This window comes from Artemia sp. Qi Xiang Cuo, chromosome 7 (genome assembly GCF_049724085.1).
Source record: "Artemia sp. Qi Xiang Cuo chromosome 7, ASM4972408v1, whole genome shotgun sequence".
In the NCBI taxonomy this organism is placed as follows: domain Eukaryota; kingdom Metazoa; phylum Arthropoda; class Branchiopoda; order Anostraca; family Artemiidae; genus Artemia; species Artemia sp. Qi Xiang Cuo.
In genome coordinates this window covers 26405970-26425590 of record NC_142800.1, presented here as the reverse complement: position 1 = coordinate 26425590, position 19621 = coordinate 26405970, and the positions used below count along the sequence as shown (strand labels likewise).

The following is a 19621-nucleotide window of genomic DNA, read 5'->3' as shown; positions in this document are numbered from 1 at the left end:
AATAAATATATATATATATATATATATATATATATATATATATATATATATATAATTACAAAAAATACCAAACTCTAAGAAAAAACTAGGGCGTGGATAACAAATAATAGACTAGGAGAAGGGAAGAAAGGGAATGATTACCAGGAGGAGCATGTCTCTTCTGCCAGGATGGCATCTCAGGGACAGGAGCTTGCTCGGTACATCTGCCTCCTCTGTCTGGCACCATTCCAATGATTACCCTAAAGAGTTGAAAAGAACACTGATTAAGACTAAGAGCGACAAAAAAAGAATGATTAATTAGAACACGTGAGATTTGTTTGAAGTAAATAAATAAGATAAGGTACATTTATTCACAAATGATAAATCGTCCGAGGTACAAACTTTTAAGGGTTCCTACACTTTTAAGGGTTCTTCCCCGCAGCTAGCAGGACACTAGAACATCAGAGGGCTGTTTAAGGGCTCATTTTAAGGGATATGTTACATCTACTCGTTTAGAAAGAACTGTCATTAAAGACAGGACATAGTTTCTTTTACAGATATATCCTGTATACATAAAGAGATAAACGTCGAAGAAAGTTATAATGATATTAATTTCTAAATGTAACTTCCTTCTTTTCTCTTTGAAATGTAATTTAGCTGTTTTTTATGCCCAAAACACGTTCTTTAATATTTACTTTTGTACTCCAGCGTCATTTCCCTCTCAAAAAACCATCTTAAAGACTAGTTTTGACGGCTGGCTCGTAAGTTACAAGCTCATTAAGAAACAGGTCACATTAAAAAGTTGACGCACACGTTGTGACAGCCGAGTGGATAGTGCAGCGCCTGCGAAGTATAGGAGCCGGCGTTCTATTCCCGGCTGTTGCAAGGGCGATATATAGTAAATAATATAATAGAATAATAATTGAATAATATAAAATAATGTCATTAATAAATTATATAAATAATTTTGCTTATAAATAGATTTTTTCAAACCTTGACAAAAAGGAAAGGTTTGATTTTAAACAGCTCTTGGTAAAGAAACAAAAGTAAAGAAAGACCGGTTCCTGTAGCTAAAATTTTTTTCAAATTAAAGCGACGTTTAGACTTAAAGTTACTAGTAAATACCTAATGCATGGGAGGCTACCCTCCTCCTCTCCCATTGCACTCAGGATTGACATATTGGACCATATACTGATGATACTCTCAATGAAGAATAAGCTACATTTTAGCGTAAAGAGTGGAGAGGGGACTTCAAGGGGCAGCGCCCCCTCAAATATATGATTATTCCGGCTAGTTTTCAAGATTAAATCACGCACTTGTCGCTCATAAATAAATGTTTTTATTACATTTAATTCCAATCATAATCAAACGGGACCACTCGATCTGGTCAATTTAAAAATAATTTTTTAGACCAAAACTGCCTTTCCATTTTCAAATTTAAACAAATGAAAAAATACAAAACGGGTATAAAAAAGCTATTGTCATCGCTTTGAAGTTTACAGTCCAAACTCCCCAGATATTGTTGCAAGACTCTCTGTACATTAATTTCTTTTAATTTGGGTTTCAGCCTTCCTTTCATTATAGCCCTTGGAAGTGGGATCGAACCATATAATTTTTGTACCTTACTAATACCCTGACACAAACCCTATTCCAGCTATTTCAGGTTGACCCTGAAAGACTGACGATAAGTAGTTCTAACTGCTAGGTTGATCTTTTAGTATCATACAAATGATTATTGAAGCCATTGGAGGAATTGCGATTCTTTGCATTCATTTTACTCGAGTCAGAAGAGCAGATTCTCCGATGTATTAGAGATAGGAGATGGCTGTGAAAAACAAAAAATGCATTCTCCTAATAGAAGAATACCGGTTTGACGCATCGGTAAATTAGTTTTTATTGTTTTTAGTTGTTAATTTGTTAATAATAGTTGTTAATTTGACGTATGTGTAAATTGGTTGTTATAATGTAAATTGACTGACGAGACTTTTCTAATTAGTTCACCAAAATCGAGACTGTCAACAGAGGTTCAAAAAAATAATAATACGAGTATCTTTAGTTTAAATTTTTCTTACTCTACTAGACACCTGAGATGTCATAATTACTGGAAAAGCTGATTTCTCGATTTATCGGAAATAGGAGATGGCAGAGGAAACAAAAAGGCATTCTCCTAATAGAAGAATGCCTGGTCAGATTTACAAAAAACTTCCCTACCCCTCCCTTCTCTTTGGATACGGCCTTGGGTTAACACCATGGAAATGGTCATTATGTGCCTAAAAAAAATTGAATATATTTGGTAGGCAAATACATCGAACAATCCCAACATTTAGTTTTATCCCTAGACCAACTTTAATTTGAGCCTTTCTTTCTATTTCAACTGTCGAATATTGAGATCAGTTTAGGCATTTGTTTTTTGAGATCAGTTGCATTTTAGTTTCAGTACAAATATTACCATATGCTTTAGCCGTGTACCCTTTTCTCACTAAAGAAAAAAACTTTAATATGCGAATAACGTCATAAAACTAAAAATAGGGCTGAACATGAAAACAAAATCTTAAATAATATTAGAACTGGTATAAAACAAGACAATTAATAAAGGACTATGAATTGTAGGACCAAGGGATAACGAACAGAAGAAGCGATGGGGCTATTAGGTACTTATTACATATTAAATGAATTTCGGTCTAGTTGTGACTAATCTTCTTATTATAAATTAGTGGAAAAAACAATAAGAATACAAATTCATATGTTACATACATGTAACATGCAAAACCTATACAACCAAAAATAGTATTCAAACATACAAAAAAAAATCTTAAATAATATTAAAACTGGTATAAAACTAGACAATATATAGCGTCAAAAGTGACCAGAGGATACCCCCCCCCCCACCACCAAATGCATCCGATCAAAAATTTGAGATAATAATTTTGTTCAGAATAGTCCAAAGATCAAATAACTATAAGTCTAGGGTTGACAAAACTCCCGACAGCTTCGGGGCAAAGACTGTAAGTTATACAAGCTCTCCCCCTTCTTAACATATAAGGTTTTTTAGTGGGAAAGGTATGTTTGATCCTTGATCTCAAAAACGGTTTAGAGTATAAGAGTGAAACTTTAAGGGAATTTTGAGAGGGATGCCGAACACAATCAAAAAACACCAAGAGCGTATTGGTTGTCAAAAAGGAATATCAGAAATATTCATTTGTTAGATAAGTTCTCATTTGTTAGATTAGAACTGAGAAAGACAAAAAATCAAACCAAAGCATTTTATGTTTAATTTTTATTGACAGTGGCAAATAAGTAACATTCCTTGAAAAATTCAGGTGGATACTCTATACAACAAAGGATAAGGGATACAAGGGATACAAATCCTACTGGCGGAATATGAGAAAGTTCAACATTTTTAGTCACGAAGATGATAATTGAGTTGATCAGAGGACAAGACAGAGCACATTTACGAATCCTATGAAGATTGCAGGGATGTTAATTAAAAGTGAAAGATTCATATGAAAACAAAAGGATATCAAGTAACAATGGTTTGGACACCAATGTTTCCCGAATAGGATTTCTTGGTTTATCAAACATTTTTGAAAGAAGAAAGGAATAAAAGAAGGAAAGTTGACGTCAAAATAATTCTGGAAAACCATATGATTGAACTAAACAATAATACAAAATAACTCAGAATCAACGCTGGAAAAATCTGCCGAGATTTCTTAGAAGACCGAGACTCCTGCGCAACCACGGAGGGTGACAAAAATGCCTGTACTTGAAGTCAGATTCAACTTATTACACTATTTGTTTTTTTACACCAAAGATAAAATACTAAAACCCATACCTATTGATATCAGTTTTGGTTTTTTCACGAACTGAGGCGCTAGTTGTCTTTTCAAGAATGGCAAGGTCTTGACGTGCGGCCAAAATGTGTGCAAGTCTCACTCCTGGCTCAGGATACATTTCTGACCGCATTTGACCATAAACTTTAGCGATTTCGTCCAACTTTCCTTTCACACGAGATGACCACTAGACAGAACGATAACAAATGCATTAATAAGAATACAAAAGGTAAAAACAACGGACCTGGAAGATGCAACATAAATTGCAAAAAATAGGACACTTCATTTGTCAACTATTTTATTTGTTAGATAAGTTTAATTTTATTTATACTTCTGCATGAAGAATCTTTTAAATTCAATGGGATTTGCATTCTGTCAAATTGCCCCCCCCCCCTTTTTGTAAACCTACAGTTCGACCTTCAATTCTTTTATACAACATTATTTGGTACTGAATTAGGTTCTTCGAAAACTATCCTAATATGCCCTAAAATGTAAATAACTTTTTGGTATTGACTGCATAAAAAAAGTAAAGAGACACAGGTCTTTAATACATTATTTATGTTTTCCCGGCCATGTCGTACAGAATGGATGGTCGCAAAACTTCCGAGGGGTTTTTATGCGACTAGAAATTAGAAGTTTAGAAATTCTAGTTCCCCTTTCAAGAGTCGAGAGCAATTGAATGGTAACTAGCCCCCTTTACGCTCCTTTCTAGCTACCCAGCCACCCCTAGCCCTACAAGACATCCAATACAAATTTTGAGATAGCCAATTTGTTCAAACTCGGAAGGAACTAGCCTTGACCGTCAAAAAAAAAAAAAAAAAAAAAAAAAAAAAAAAAAAAAAAAAAAAAAAAGAGAGAGAAAACGGTTAAAAAGAACTGGCAAGTCGAAGTTTCTGTAGAGTAGGCTATAAGATTGATAGGCAGGTATGATCGGGGTACTGTTAGCATCAAATCACTTTTCAAGAGATTTTAATATTTTAAAGGCTGGTGGAAAAAGAGATAATGAAATAAAAGTCGTCGTATTTCAGTATTTGAATGTTCTTGCACTAGATTTTTGAAAGAAAATTTTTAGCGTCAATTCGTTTTTATCCTGATTATTCGCCTAGGAATAATGCTAGCCTTACATCTGAGCCGTGAAACACAACAAGAGCGAATCATGTGACGAGACACATAGGCCCATCAGTTTAGAATTCGTTCATCAAGCAGAAAGTGTACCATAACTTAAGAATCATATTAAAAGGTTTTTTTAGGGTCCGAGTGAAGGTTATTTGTCTTTTCACCTGAAATATTGTTTTTCTATAAATTTTTTTTTGGGGGCTTTGGCGCGACTTGTGGTCACTTTGAGCTGTGTTTTTGTTAATAAAATTATTGAACGTACTTATATATTGTTAATTGAACATTCTTAAAACTGTTGGGTTGAGAGGAGGGTATACAGAAGAGGTGGGATTGTAAGCCTTTGAATTATGGTTTCTAACCACGGAGATTATAATGGCACCCCTTTCATTTTTCCAGCCTATCTGATCCAGAAATGGCACCAAAAGTAAACTTTTCGGGAGCCACATGACACTTTATGATCGCATTGTCAAGTCAAATTTGTTAAATCGATTAGATATGTAACTTTTAAATGAGCCCTTAAACAGGTCTCTATGATGTTCCAGTGCTACCCATGCAAACAGGTGTTTTTTCTTGTTGTTCAAGATGGGGTCTGTTTGTGTCTTAAATAGGGGTTTCGACAATGACATTTTCAATGGCGTACTTTCCCTTTCAATCCGACACCATTTCCGAGGAGCTAGGGTTCTTTTTTGAAATTCATGCAAATTTATGTTCAAAAGAACATTTTACGACTAAGATTAACTCAATTCATAATTAGCTGAATCAGCACGGGAATTTCTCATCACTATATATACAGTTTTCTTAAAAGCGTTATTTAAATATTTTAATATAATACATTATTAATAGTTTTGGTCACTATGGGCTGTAGTTCACTCCTTACTAGATTGTAGCTATCGCTGGAACCATGATTCTAGTAGCTAAATGTGCCACAATCAAACTAGCCACTCAAGGCCTATTAAACAAGCTCAAATTTTTTTTTTATTCTATTTTTTTATCCACATTTTACCAACTTGATAATATCATTTTTGGTTTAACTTTCTAGCTAGATTCACTAACCAAATAATTGTTATTTTCCAGGAGTCTCTACATGCTTGAAAAATCTTAAGTATCAGTGTTTGTGGCCCAGGGACGTATTCACGGTGCTTGGGTTCCTTTTTTTAAATCTTATCTTTAACCTTGATTTAGTTACGTATATAACGCACAAAAAAAGCCTATGGCTTTTTCTTCATTGGAAAAGTAAAAAACGATTCACGGAAAATCATGCAGCAAAGTAAGTCAAATATGGCACCACATCCCACAGAAGCAACTTTTAAAAAGATACTTGTCTGTGCCATAATTGATCATCTTGTATTTGAAAACGAACTTTTTTTTTAAAAAAGCGAGTTTATTTTGAATAAGATTTCTGGTAATTACAAAAACACGTAGATGTAGCAATTCCCTTAAAATAAGCCCTTGAACAGCTTCCTATGATGTTTCAGTGTCCTGGTAACTGCGGAGGAAAAAAACAGAACCCACTGTTGAGACACTTTGGAAGTGAAAACCCATGTAGGAAAGCTATAGCCCCCCCCCCACCATAAGAAACAAGGAATGTCACTTTTTTTCATGTTTTTTTTTTACGAAAATATAATAGAAGAAATAACCCGCGCTGGTTACATTTAGAAATACTATAACGTCAAACATGATAAATCATATTTAAACAACAGTTACTACAGTACAGTGGCAATGGGACTCTTCTCGAGAAGGAGGATCGAGATCAAGTCACTTTGTAGTAACAAGTTAGAAAATGTAAGATATTTTCTACTCCCAGACCAATCATCTGGTTTGATAGTACGGCCAAAATCTTTGAGTTTATTCTAAAGATGCTAGACAATTTCATTTTTAATATCTGAATATATAATACTTGTCTTTGCAACTTCAGTGGTACTAAGAAGCTACTCTTCAATGGTCATCTTTAAAGGATGAAATAAGGACCATATTTTGACCATATTTTCTCATAGCTGTAAGAATCTGATTTAACCCAACTATCTTGATTCAAACTTTTGATTCCTCCTAATTGTCTGGCTCAATAATTTGAGCATCTACCATATGGAACACAAAAGAAACTGTGATGATATGATTCTTTTGTTTTTGAAAATATCGGATAACCAAAAATTGAGTCTTATGATAACAGTAGCAATCATGATGCATCCCTAGTCTTTTGTATCCATTTGTACGGGGTTAGAGATATATTTTGTTAATTTTCTTTGCCTGTGCTATCGCCCTATATAGTGAAAATGGCATCACAATTGTCGCACCACACTGCTACGTATGATGTCTACAACGAAAAAGACGTTGTATTATCTGAACCGCAATGGCATTTATAACTAGACCTGATGTCAGGCTATGACGTTTATATAATTTGAAATGGCCTCATGACTAAAAATGCTGTTAAAACATCAGAGATTATATCATTTCCTGGAACACTAGCCTTTCTTGGCATTGATATTTCTTGACGGTGATACACGAGTGAGTTTTGTTGATGTAAAGGAAGAGCAAAATTTCTATTCTGTTAGTGATTCGGCTTTCAGAGTTCTTTATTTGTATGGTGTTACAAGCCAATGGAATGTAAGTTTCTTGATAGGGTTTCTTGCAAAGGCAATTCTAATGGTGTATTTTGTGTTTAGATCCGACGCCATTTTCAAGGTTTACAGGATATATTTTTGTTAATATGGGTCGTGCCGTCTTTTACTAGGTTGCAGCTATACAAAAAATGTTTGTAATCCACGATTATGAAGTCAGAGCCGGAGAAAATGAACTTTTCCAGGCATTTTTGGAAAGCGGGGAGGGGGGGGATTGAAATCCCCACCCCCTTTCAGTAAGTTTTCGTTTCTTGGTATTTATTTTCTTCATAATATTTTGGGAAGAGTTTAAGGCTAAATCTGGAAATGGCCGAATCAACCGGGATCACTGCAAGTCTTGATAAATTATCAAAAATGGATGCTAAATTAAACAAGATCCACGAAGTTGAAGCTAGTGTTTCAGCAATCGAATCGGAGTTAGCGGGTTTCGAAGCCGAAACAAAGAGTCACGATGAAGCGGTAAGACACGAAATCGAACAACTTCGAAACCAATTATCTGAAGAAAAGAAAAGGTCAGAGCAACTTGAAAAAGACATTAAGCAGCAAAACTTGATCATTTATAATTTAAAACCAACTAACCCACCCCTAAGAAGTCTCATAGAAGAGGTTATGACGACAATAAGCCCCCTAACTTAGTCTGACCAGGTGCAATTTTGAAGATATTTTTCGCCTCGACAAGTAAAGCATATACGGCACGCCCTATCTTAGTGAAATTTAATAGTTAGGAACTTCCGTGATATAATCCTGCCGAATGGTCGGCTCCTCAAAAAGTTCAATATTTTTGTAGCCCCGGACTATATATATTTAGAGCGTAAATCCCGCCAAATACTCTAACCGATGCTGAGTGAGGCTTCGTCACGTGGACAAGAGTCCAAATTAACTGGGACATGCCTTTTGCTTGAAGGTCAAACATATTGTTATGACCTAGTTCCCGAGAGCATAGAATTGAGGGCTGCTAAACCTAGCACTATACCCAGTTCACAGACCCATCAAGCTAATTCCCAAGTGCTAGGAAATTAAAATTTTCAAAGTACAAACTTTGGAACTACCGCTTGCAAAGACAGGACTTGTCCCTGTCTTGTAGTGAATAGAAAAATCTCTAAAAACACCCTGAATTATGGTGGTAGGATTATTTTTTTTTTGGTCAGACGTCATTTCCTTCCGCTGTAAAAATTTCCATTCAATGAGAGAATGTAGCGTGGGGTAGATTTAGCTTTTAAAATTTCTTTTTTATTGTCGGTTTTGTATATCCTGCTCCACAAAATAGTTCTTACTCCTCTGAAGATACGTGGATTATGCTACATGAAGAAACAGAAGTTTCTTTTGTACAACATAAGTTTCTGGGGGATCGTTTGGTCGTATTCGGTGATTTTAAGGCGTATACTTCCAATTTACTTGAGGTAAATCCTAAATAGTAAATATGGATGCAGAAATCCTACAGGAAGTCTCCAAAACTCCCAGGAGCAGCGACGACTTGTCTAGGAAAATAAATATTTGGAAGAATGATTTATTGGCATATGATGAAAGGGTCTAGTAGTTGGCAATAGATTTGGCAAGGATAGAGGTAGAGGCAAGAACAGTTTCTTCTCAGGGCTAAGCCCCAGTGTCATGATTATGCTTTCGGAGATGTGGTGTTTGCTTTTTGCGTCTTAGATTTTGAGGTTCTCCGCATGCTGGGTTCAGATCATTTTTCGATGAAATTTTGTCTAAAAATTAGTAAGATATCTAATTTACTTATCTCCCCCATGTCAGCTTTCAAACTCGAGCCTTAGTGGCAAGAAGGTTGTCATAATTGGACTGAGGAAGAAATAAAAACGCTTAAAGATCGATTTCACTCGAAAGAGATTTCGGATAAGTTAAAGGGTTTACGTGAAACTTCTTTGGACTCCAATATAGTTACCGTCTCCCTGACATAATTTCTTCGTGAAGAGATTGGTCCGGTTCTGACACCAATACAACTGAAATTGGGCCCTTTTGATGAGGAGTGTAACCCAAAAGACGGGCCTATTTAGTTTATCAAAGAAGGTAAGCAATGCTATTGGGTCAAAGCAACAACACGAAGCCCTATTAGCATTTACATCATCTAGGAAGCAATATAAGGCTTTGGTAAAAAGGACGAAACTTTTATATAAAATTAAGGAACAAGAAAATTGTTTTCATGCCTACAAATCAGCCAGTATTTAAACAAAGTGCTGGAAACCTTAGCGAGCACCAACTGACCAGTCAAGGGTGAGCCCAAACATTAATGCCTCTTCGATATATTTCTAAAGCCTGGAATGTTAAGATGCCCCACCCATTGATGGGACTTAAGATGCTAAGATGGGACTCCATGTTAAGATGGGACTCCATGTTAAGATGGGACTTACGATGCCCCATCCATTTACTCACAATTGTATAGCGAGTCAATTGATTTAGTTGTTAGTGCGTTCTTAGAGCTTTCTTACGAGCTCATATAGGAGATATCTGAGAAAGAGTTGAAGCAAAGTATCAAGAGTCACCGTGGAGGATCTTATAAGGGTACTGATGGAAGCCCCTCTACTATGTATAAGAAACTAACTGGGCCCCTATGGCCAGTTCCCTTAAGTTTGTTTAATGCGGTCATGGTTTCGTGCAGATGGCCAGCAGCGTGAAATACGTCTGTTTTAAAGGCATTATACAAAAAGAGTGGCTGCATGATGTAATTATTGCCCGATTAGCCTAGTACCACCTATTATCAAATTTTTGGAAAAGGTTTTAGATGTGGGTAACATTATCAGCAAGACGCAAGGTGGATGTTGGAAAGGATATTCAACTACGGATCATTTTTTTCCAGTCCAAGCTCTCATGGAAAAATATTGCAGGGGAAAGGGTAAGCTTTATGTCGCCTTCCTTGACATCAAAAAAGCATTCGATAGCATTGATAGTTGCATTAAATTTCGATACTTTGTTAATATTGGGCTACCTTGGCATTCTATTAAATCATTAATTAGTATATATGATGTTACTTTATCTGTAGTTATTACTGCCAAACAAGGCACATCACAGCCATTCAGAACTTTGAGAGGAGCCCATCAAGGAGGTAAGCTGTCGCCGAAGCTCTTCACTTTAATTAATTAATTAATTTATTTTATAACCATCGTCATAACAAGGTATGACGATGGAGTATAACAAAAGGAAAGAAAAGAAAAAAAACACATACAAAAACAGGAGCAAAGAGGTAGAAACTAAAACTAGAATAAGCCAAACAATTCAGAAAACTTTGTATCTTAATGATTTGGCAGAGTGGGTTAAAGAGAGATAGGCTCCTATTATCCCACTAGGGAATACTCTCTTTTCTTGTTTACTGTTTGTTGCTGACGAGGAGCCGAGTCAGCCGAGGAGCTCCAAACTCTCCTGAATTTAACTGAACCTTACTTAGAATCGAAGAAATTCAAGCTGAACGAATCCAAGACAGAGGTTGTCATCTTCCATAGTAGGAAGCCCGGAAGACACCATGATCTCTCGTTTATTTATAAAGGTGAAAATAGTCACGGAGCATTATTCTATGCCAAATAGCTGTGCATTCAAGCAAAAGCAAGTATACAAAATAAATATTTTAACAGAATGGGATGTACAAATTTTGCGCTGAGCTATAACGCATAACTTTCTTAAATTTCGTACCTTTTAGCACTAGAATTAGGCAAAAACAAAATTTTCATTTTTTATGGCCATTTTTATTGTATAAAACTACTTTGATATTTATTTTACCAATATAAAAACTAAAAAAGGCATTACCGTAAAACTCTGAATGGTAACATCAACTCTCTTCAACAAGGTTTCCCTTCTCATCTTGTACTCTTTGACCATATCTTCGTAAATAGCTTGAAGTAAGAACCATTGTTTTTCTGTCAAACCGTATGTAAATAAAGGTTGACTGATTATAGTGGGTGGAGCTTTGGAAACAACTTCTCGTAGCTAGAAAATAAAAATTGAGAACATTTCGTCTATGTTACATTTCTTAACTGACACCTTTTGAAAAAAAAAGTTATTAAAGCACTTCTAAGAAACCTCTAGTGGGACTTTATTCACTGGCCGCGTTTGCAATGCTATATTTACTTTATAGAAATTAGGTACAAAATGTTCAAGTTACCATAGATCAAAGAATCGTGGTTGCCTCCTTAGAGACAGCCTCGTAAGGAACGAGTCGTAGCCCATAGTAACAGAAAATTTTAAAATACGATTTGTCAAGTGGTGAAAAATTGTTATCTGAAGCTGATTTAATAATGGTAACTTCATTATTTTAATTAATCTTGATGGTAGAAGTTTATTCCAAAAACAGATTTTTGGGAATTTGAAAAATAGCCTGAAACCACGCAAAACTGCTGCATTGGAATCGTCATAGAAGAAAACCCTAGCAGTAAAGATCTTCCAAATCCATTATTATTATTTATCGGAAAACTCGTCATACAAAGAAAGCAAAAGACGGAGCAATAAACAAAAAAAGAGAAGAAATACACACTAAGCGCGAAAACAAACACTTAAAAAAACATAACAAATACATCTTAACTACTGGGCCAGTACCGACGACTAAGGATGGTCCAACTTCGTTAAACGGGAATTATAAGCATAAATTTGCTTTTCCACAGCTATAATTGGGTCAGCAATGCTGAATTTTCTAACTAGATAAGAGTTGAGGGTACAAGAAGGAAAACGTAAGATATATTTTGCGAAACGGAAGAAACTTGAACGAATTTTTGACTTGTCAGATTTTGTGAGCATTTTCCAAAACAGCGATATGTACAGATAATGTGGTACAGCGACAGAGTTGATAAGTTTCGAAAGAAGACGACGGTTGAAGGGCGTCGAATCGACTTTTCAGTTTTCAGTTGTTCTTTTTTTTTTTTTACAAGGAAAAGTAACAAGCATGTCGCCCAGCCTTGTGGCAGTGAGCCCCAAAGGAGCATCAGCCCTGCTGGGGTGATTCTTTTTGTTTCAGTCCTCGAGAAGACAAATGTTCCTGTACAAAACTCAAAAACTATATTCTTGCTCCATTGAAAAATCCAAAAATTGTTAGTTATTACCAATGAATCCTTACAAATCTTGATACACCCTAATGCCCTTTATCCAACCCTCCACCCACCCCAGATTAATATTCTGATACTCTTGAACTGGTCAAACCTGTGCGCACTTGTGGTTTGGTGGCATCTTTAAGAGCCTATAACTCTATAGACTTGTTTGACCAATGGGCCCAATACCCATTAGCTATATATGCCATATATAAATCCAAACCCTGAACCCGTACACAATCCGGTTTGACTTTTAACCGAAATTAAAAATAAAAAGAAAACAAAGAAGTTTCAAAAATATTCACTTAAATTACGTGTAAAGGAACTGTAATCTATAATACACTAAATAATATAGCTTACTACAGGATTACTAAAACTTTTTCTAATTTTGAAAAGCTAAGACTAGTGCCTTTCCTGCAACATGATTTCTTCCAATTCGAAAATTTAAATTGTGCTTACAGTGGAATAAATGTTCTTCTTTACAAGGCAAAGGTCTCTACCACACAACATAAATGCTACATGAGAGTGGGCGAACTGGAGAATATCCAACACGTTTTCTCCAATTTTATTAGCATCAATTTGTCTAAGTCTGACTAAGCTGCAGGAAAACAGGTTAGACAAGTGAATTGAGTATTGAGTTTAACCAGCTGGGATGTAACAAAGAGCAAGGTTAACTTATGGAGCGGAAATTGGCGCTAGTGTTGGGAAAATCATCATTGACATCTATCATTTGGCGTTTCTTGACATTTTCTAGTGTAAGAATAGGGCAAAACTAATATAGTTACTATAATTGGCAACATTAGTGTAGTATCAGGTGTCTCGGTTTTTGAAAAAACGCAAAAACAAAGTTTGAAAAAAAAAAATGCTGAAATGCTAAGAATGCCAAGTTTGAAAAATGCCAAGGAACATATGATAGATGGTGTTGGTGATTTTTTTCGACAGTAATCCCAATTTCCACTCTTAAAGCTCAATTTGTTTTGCCCCCCTCATTTTCACTTATATTCACAGATTTTCGAAAAAAAAAAATGATTTCCACTTTTAGTGCATTTGAAAAAGATTTAAATTGTTTAACATTTTTGTCGCCTGAAAGCAGTTTTGCCAAAAATACCAATTTTTGTCGGAACTGAGTTACAAACGCTATCTTGTGTAAAAAAAAAATCTCTTTCGAATGGTCTGATTGGCATTGCTATAAGACGTCTCCAACTGCCTGTATTTTGCAGTTCTCCTTTGCCGAATTACACATCTTTAAAGCGGCTTTGCCGAATCACATATCTTTATAGCGGCTTTGCCGAATCACATATCTTTAAAGCGGCTTTGCCGAATCACATACAACATGATCCGTTCGGGCCTAAAGTTACTGATTTTTTTGAACGGAAGTTCGCTTCATGGTCAGAAAATCAACGCTCTAGCTATAGCCGATTCTGAGATACAAATGTCAAAATTTTCAAACTCGTTTTCCAATTTTTTTTTTTTTTTTTTTAAAAAAAAAAATTCCGGCAAAATCGCTTTCAGGGGACGATTTGCTAATTTTGATTTTTAAGTCTTCTCTAAGACAAAAATTTATCTTATCTAAGATTCGAACCTAAGTCACCACGGCCAAAAACAAGGGGTCATACTGCTGCGCCAAGAATGCTGAAAATCAGCATTCTTGAGGGTTTAATCTGAGATGGCCTTAAGGCAGGCTGGTGAAATCAATTAAAATGGAGCCAGAACCGGCAGACTGATATATTTCCTTATCCAACAGAAGAACTATGACAAACTAACAAAGTAAATGGAGGGTGCAGAAGTAAGCAGAAGTAACTGAGCGTGGAATCCACCAACATTTTAAGAAATTTAAAATAAATTTCTTGTGAATTATTAAGAGCAACATTTTAAGAAATTTAAAATAAATTTCTTGTGAATTATTATCTCAATTAATCAGTAGTTGTACCGAACCAATCATGCTCAAATCCTCCTGAGGGCCATACTGTGGTGTTTCTTTTGATCCTGAAAATTTCCCCACAGTAGAGTGCAGACGGTTTGTTATCATTGTAATATCCTTTCTTGTTTTAGTTTAAAGCTTATTCCAATAGGCAATGCTCAGAAGCCCTCAAAAAAAAAAAAATGTCCCCCCAGATCCCACCCCAAATACCTGTGAAACTGATACCCATCTTGGCTGGTCAAGCTCACTATCACAAAGTTCACATGAAAGCTCCAATCCTGAGAATAGAACAATGGTCAGTTTTGAGGGTAATGTCACTATAAATTATGATAGTGGGCTTCAAGGAGTCCTTTCTCGAAGCTCTAAAAAAAGGAAAACAAACTTCCCTATCGAAAATACTTACCCCCTCCCTGCCCAAGATCCTCCCTCCCAAAAACTTAGGAATTTACCTTAAAATTTCTCCTATTACTCTCATTGGAATAAAAAAGATTACTGCAATAAGAGTTGCAATTTTCAAATTGCTAAAATCAATGTTCTCTCTTAAAATTCACCGTGATGGATCTCTGCTAATAGCAGTCCAAGATCAGAAATCAGCAGACGCAATATTTAACCTAAAATCCCTTCTGAATATCCCAATTAACGCATCTAAATGGAACCCAAAACAATCCCCAACAAAAATAGTAGTTTATAATGTTCCCCCAGAAATACCCATTCAGGAGTTAAAAGAAGGGCTCTCAGATAGGGCTGGCAACACAATTCCAGTTGAAGATGTTACCCAAATTGTTAAACCTAACTCTAATGGCCTAAAAACAAGTAGATCCTTCTTATTTACACTGAAGGAAAAAATTAATATCCCAGAAAAGTTATTCCTATTTGGGCAAATCAAACCACACAAAGACTACAAACCAAAGCCTATCCAGTGTAAGAAGTGTCTCAAACTGGGACACACAACAAACAAATGCAATGAAATTCTCCTAGAATATAGCAATTGTATAGTATTCCATAGTAAAGAGTTGACAACTTGCAACATCACTCAGCCTACATGTATGAATTGCAAACGCCCCATAAATCTACCAATAAATAACTATGCCTTGGACATAAGAAAAGAGCACTAACACTCCAAATAGCAACAGAAAAGATCGTTCCATACCCATTTGCAGCAATGGAATTATATGCTGTCCAAAAATACTAAATAAAGCCGTAAAGAAACCAACCAGAAACCCCCACGTCAAACACCCCCCATGCATCGAGTCCCCCGTACAAAACACCATCCTCTACGCCCCCTAGCTCAAATCCCTATCAGAAGGAATCACCAAGTCAACATGCCTCCTTGTCCGGTGAGATGAGGTCAGCCTGGCCCCCCTCCCAAGAAGAAACAAACCAGAAACACTACCACGAAATAATCCCTTAACTGACAAACAGGATGCACAATCAAACATGCAATCCCCAAATATATGCTTATTCATTCTAAACTGTAATGCAGTTCAGGCCATGAACATACATCAACTACAGAAAAAAAAATCATTGCAGAATTGGCAAAAATCTACATCCCTGATGACATGCTCATTCAAGCAAAAAAAGATCTTGCTTTACTTTTAACAAAGCTGAGCATTGATGCACAGTCAAATGAAAAATAAATCAACTAAACAACATATATCAATACTCAAGTGGAACGTAAGATCAATCACAGAAAAGAAGTTAAATGAACTAACATATTTTATGAATAACAAATCCATTGATATTGCTTGCCTCCAAGAAACTCATTTAACCAAAAATCAAGAAATTAAGTCTCTGGGATATACTATCCTGAGAAAGGATAGATCATCAGAGAGAAAAGGAGGTGGGGTAGCTTTATTAATTAAAAATAATATAAAATTGTGTGGCATCAACTTTCCAGATTTTGTAAATGATGTTGATGCAATTGGTATCAGTGTTTGGCTGAATAATACAAAACCTACATAATAAGCTTTTATAACCCTAATGGCCAAACTACAGATGCCATGGATTTCTTTAAATATATAAATAATTATAATATGTTAAACAATATCATTATTTGTGGAGACTTCAATGCCCACAGCCTTTTGTGGGGGAAAAAAACAGCAAATAAAGCTGGTAAATTGATTGAGCATATGACTTCAAATAATATTGAATTAGCTGTTGCTACCCCTCCAAACCCGAATACATATTTCAACCTTAAAAGTGGCAGATTCTCTACAATTGACCAACAAATTGTGTCATTAAACATTTTGAATAAAATTTGTATAAATAAAATTGATAGTCTATGTATTGACCACTTTGCTATAGTTTGCTCCCTAAATGAACCTGCTGAAACCCGATCACATACCTCCAAATATATCAACACTAAAGCAAATTGTTCTATGTTCCAAAATAAGCTAAATGATGAAATTACAAGTTTCACCCAAAATTCATGCATTTCAAACACAACAGTTGACACACATGCTGAAGTATTGGCATCATACTAATAAATACAGCTAATCATGCTATCCCCAGGACAACACCCAAAAAAACCTTCCCTAAACACATTCCCAAAGCATGGTGGACAAATGAGTGCCAAAATAAATGGAGAACAAAAAAGGCATCCAGGAGAGCATTCATAAAAAGACCATCGCCCACTGCATACTTAAAAAAATTACCAGCAGAAACTAATCTAAAAAGAACTATAATAGATGCTAAACATAAATACTGGAATAATTTTGCAAATAATCTCCAGAGAAACACATGAGCCAATTATACATAAAGTCATAAGCCACATCTGTGGGAAAAAGACTTCCCCCAACCCACTCCTGTGTGAGCTTATACATAATAATACCCATTATGACAATGATAATGAAAAAGCTAAGCTATTTGCAACTCTTTTTTTAATAAGCTAACATCAAATAATCGAAGCAAAATGTCCCCAATTCCTATGAACCCAAAGTACCAACCACGCCCAGGATCCGAGTATGTAACTAGTACATTTGCAATCCAGGAAATGAACAAAGCAATACATCATATTAGGACCAAAACTAGCAGCAGCTATGGCAATACACAATCTACTTGGATAAAGAATCTCACCCCTTCATACAAACAGGAACTGCTAAACTGTTGTAATCACGCTTGGGCATCTTCTATGTTCCCCAATATATGGAAATGTTCGTCCCTCCTACCAATCCTAAAATAAAATAAACCCAAAGATAACCCTGAGTCCTATAGGCCCATAATGATTACTCCTGTGATAGGGAAAATAATGGAGAAATTGATATTCTACCGATTCTTTTGGTTTGTTGAAAAAAATAATATGATCCCTCACACGCAAACTAAATTTAGGAAACATCACTCCTCAACATATGCCTTCATCTTGCTAACAAATGCAATAAATGAATCATTCTCAAAAAATAATGTCCTAGTTGCAGCTTTCCTAGATTTTGAAGGGGCATATGACAATGTGAAACACCAAATCCTTTTAAACAAACTTGCAAACCTTGGACTACCCCCCAAGCTAGTATCTTTTATAAAATCCTTCATAGAAGTACGAAGTTTCATTGTTTGCGTTGGTTCAGCCTCTTCACCCCAAAAGACAATAACCAAAGGCCTACCTCAGGGAGCAGTCCTCAGTTGCCTCCTCTTTGCCCTATATCTCTGGGAATGAACCTCCCCCACACGAATCTACAACATGCTGACGATCTGGTGCTATGGTCATCTGGCAACACCTTTGAGATAGCACAGTCAAATCTGCAAAAGTCACTTTTACAATTTGAAAAATTCTCTTAACATTCAGATTTACCCATTGCACCTACCAAGTCAAAAATAATCCAATTTCACCGAAAGCGAACCATATTAATGCAAAACTAACTCTAATGGAACAACTATTCCAGAAGATAATCATATTAATTACCTAGGTCTCATGCTTGACCAAAAACTTAATTTCCACCTCCACATTTCAAACACAATAAAAAAAATGCTATAGTAAAACAATTATGCTAAAAAGACTTCTTTCCACACCCTGGGGCTGTAAGGAGAAAACCTTACTCCAGTTTTATAAATCACATATAAGACCCCATATTGACTATGGGCTCATCGTCGATGGTGCATGTGCAAAGACCCAGATGCAAAAAATTACGTCTCATATTTGGTCTTAGGAAACCCACAAGCACCAAGTTTCTGCTTATGGAGAGTGGATTAACAACAATAAGGGAGAGACGTAGCTTTCTCTTGAAAAAACATCTTACAAAAATTAAATCAAATAGCTTACACACCCTTCATAATTGGTTAAGAAATCCAGCCATGTATAGAGGCATTGCAGATGAGTATGCCAATAAGAAGTTCCCTGTACCGGCAATGTCTATTGCACCTAGTTTCCCTCAATCCCCTCCATGGAATTGGTCAATTCCCATAATAAATACTGATTTCTCAAAGTGGAATAAAGATTTAACCCCCATTGCTTTTGTCCAGAAAAAATTTGCTGAACTTAATACAATTACTTATAAAAAAACACTTCCAAATATTTGTTGATGGGTCAAAAATGAATGAGAAGGTAGCAAGTGGTGCTTTCCTTCCTCACCTGAAAATTGCAATGGGCGAGAGATTATATAATAATGTATCTATAATGTTTGCTGAGTTAAAAGCCTTAATCATGGCATTAGAACACCTTAAGGAAAACCAACCTTTGATTTCAAATTCAAATAATATTATAGTATATTCCGACTCTCTATCAAGCCTTGAGTTGCTGGCCTCAGCTCCTCAGTATAAGTTGGACATTGACACTTATCATTGTCCCAGTATTAAAGATAATCTTGCTTCAAGTGGCATAAGAACTTATTTTCAGTATATTCCTAGCCACTCTGGCATAAGTGGTAATCATCAGGTTGATGAAATAGCAAAAAATGCTATAAATATTGACCAGCCAAGTGGGAGACCAATCCCGATTAGAGATATTTACCGATGGAGACTATCAGATATTAATTTTAATAAGAATAATGATATCCTTTCCCCCTTTCCCAATAAGTATTTTTCTAAAATTTATCATAGAATTCGTTCTGGAACAAAGGGACTAAATTTTCTTGCGTTCTCGTATAAGTTTTCTAATTCAAGTGGTTCAATTCCCCTGTCCCCTCTTTGCAGGCATTGTAATATGAA

General features: G+C 35.7%; 1 protein-coding gene across 1 annotated transcript in view; it reads right to left on the bottom strand.

Moving 5' to 3' along the window:
- Positions 1 to 19621, bottom strand: part of LOC148950104 (protein FAM98A) — an 86422-nt gene that overhangs the window by 4720 nt on the left and 62081 nt on the right. Inside the window, exons 5-7 of the mRNA XM_089091449.1 lie at positions 11294 to 11473; positions 3812 to 3996; positions 142 to 239 (exon numbers count right to left, since the gene is read on the bottom strand). Coding sequence (XP_088947575.1) covers positions 142 to 239; positions 3812 to 3996; positions 11294 to 11473 — 463 coding nt within the window. The remainder of the gene's footprint in view (positions 1 to 141; positions 240 to 3811; positions 3997 to 11293; positions 11474 to 19621) is intronic.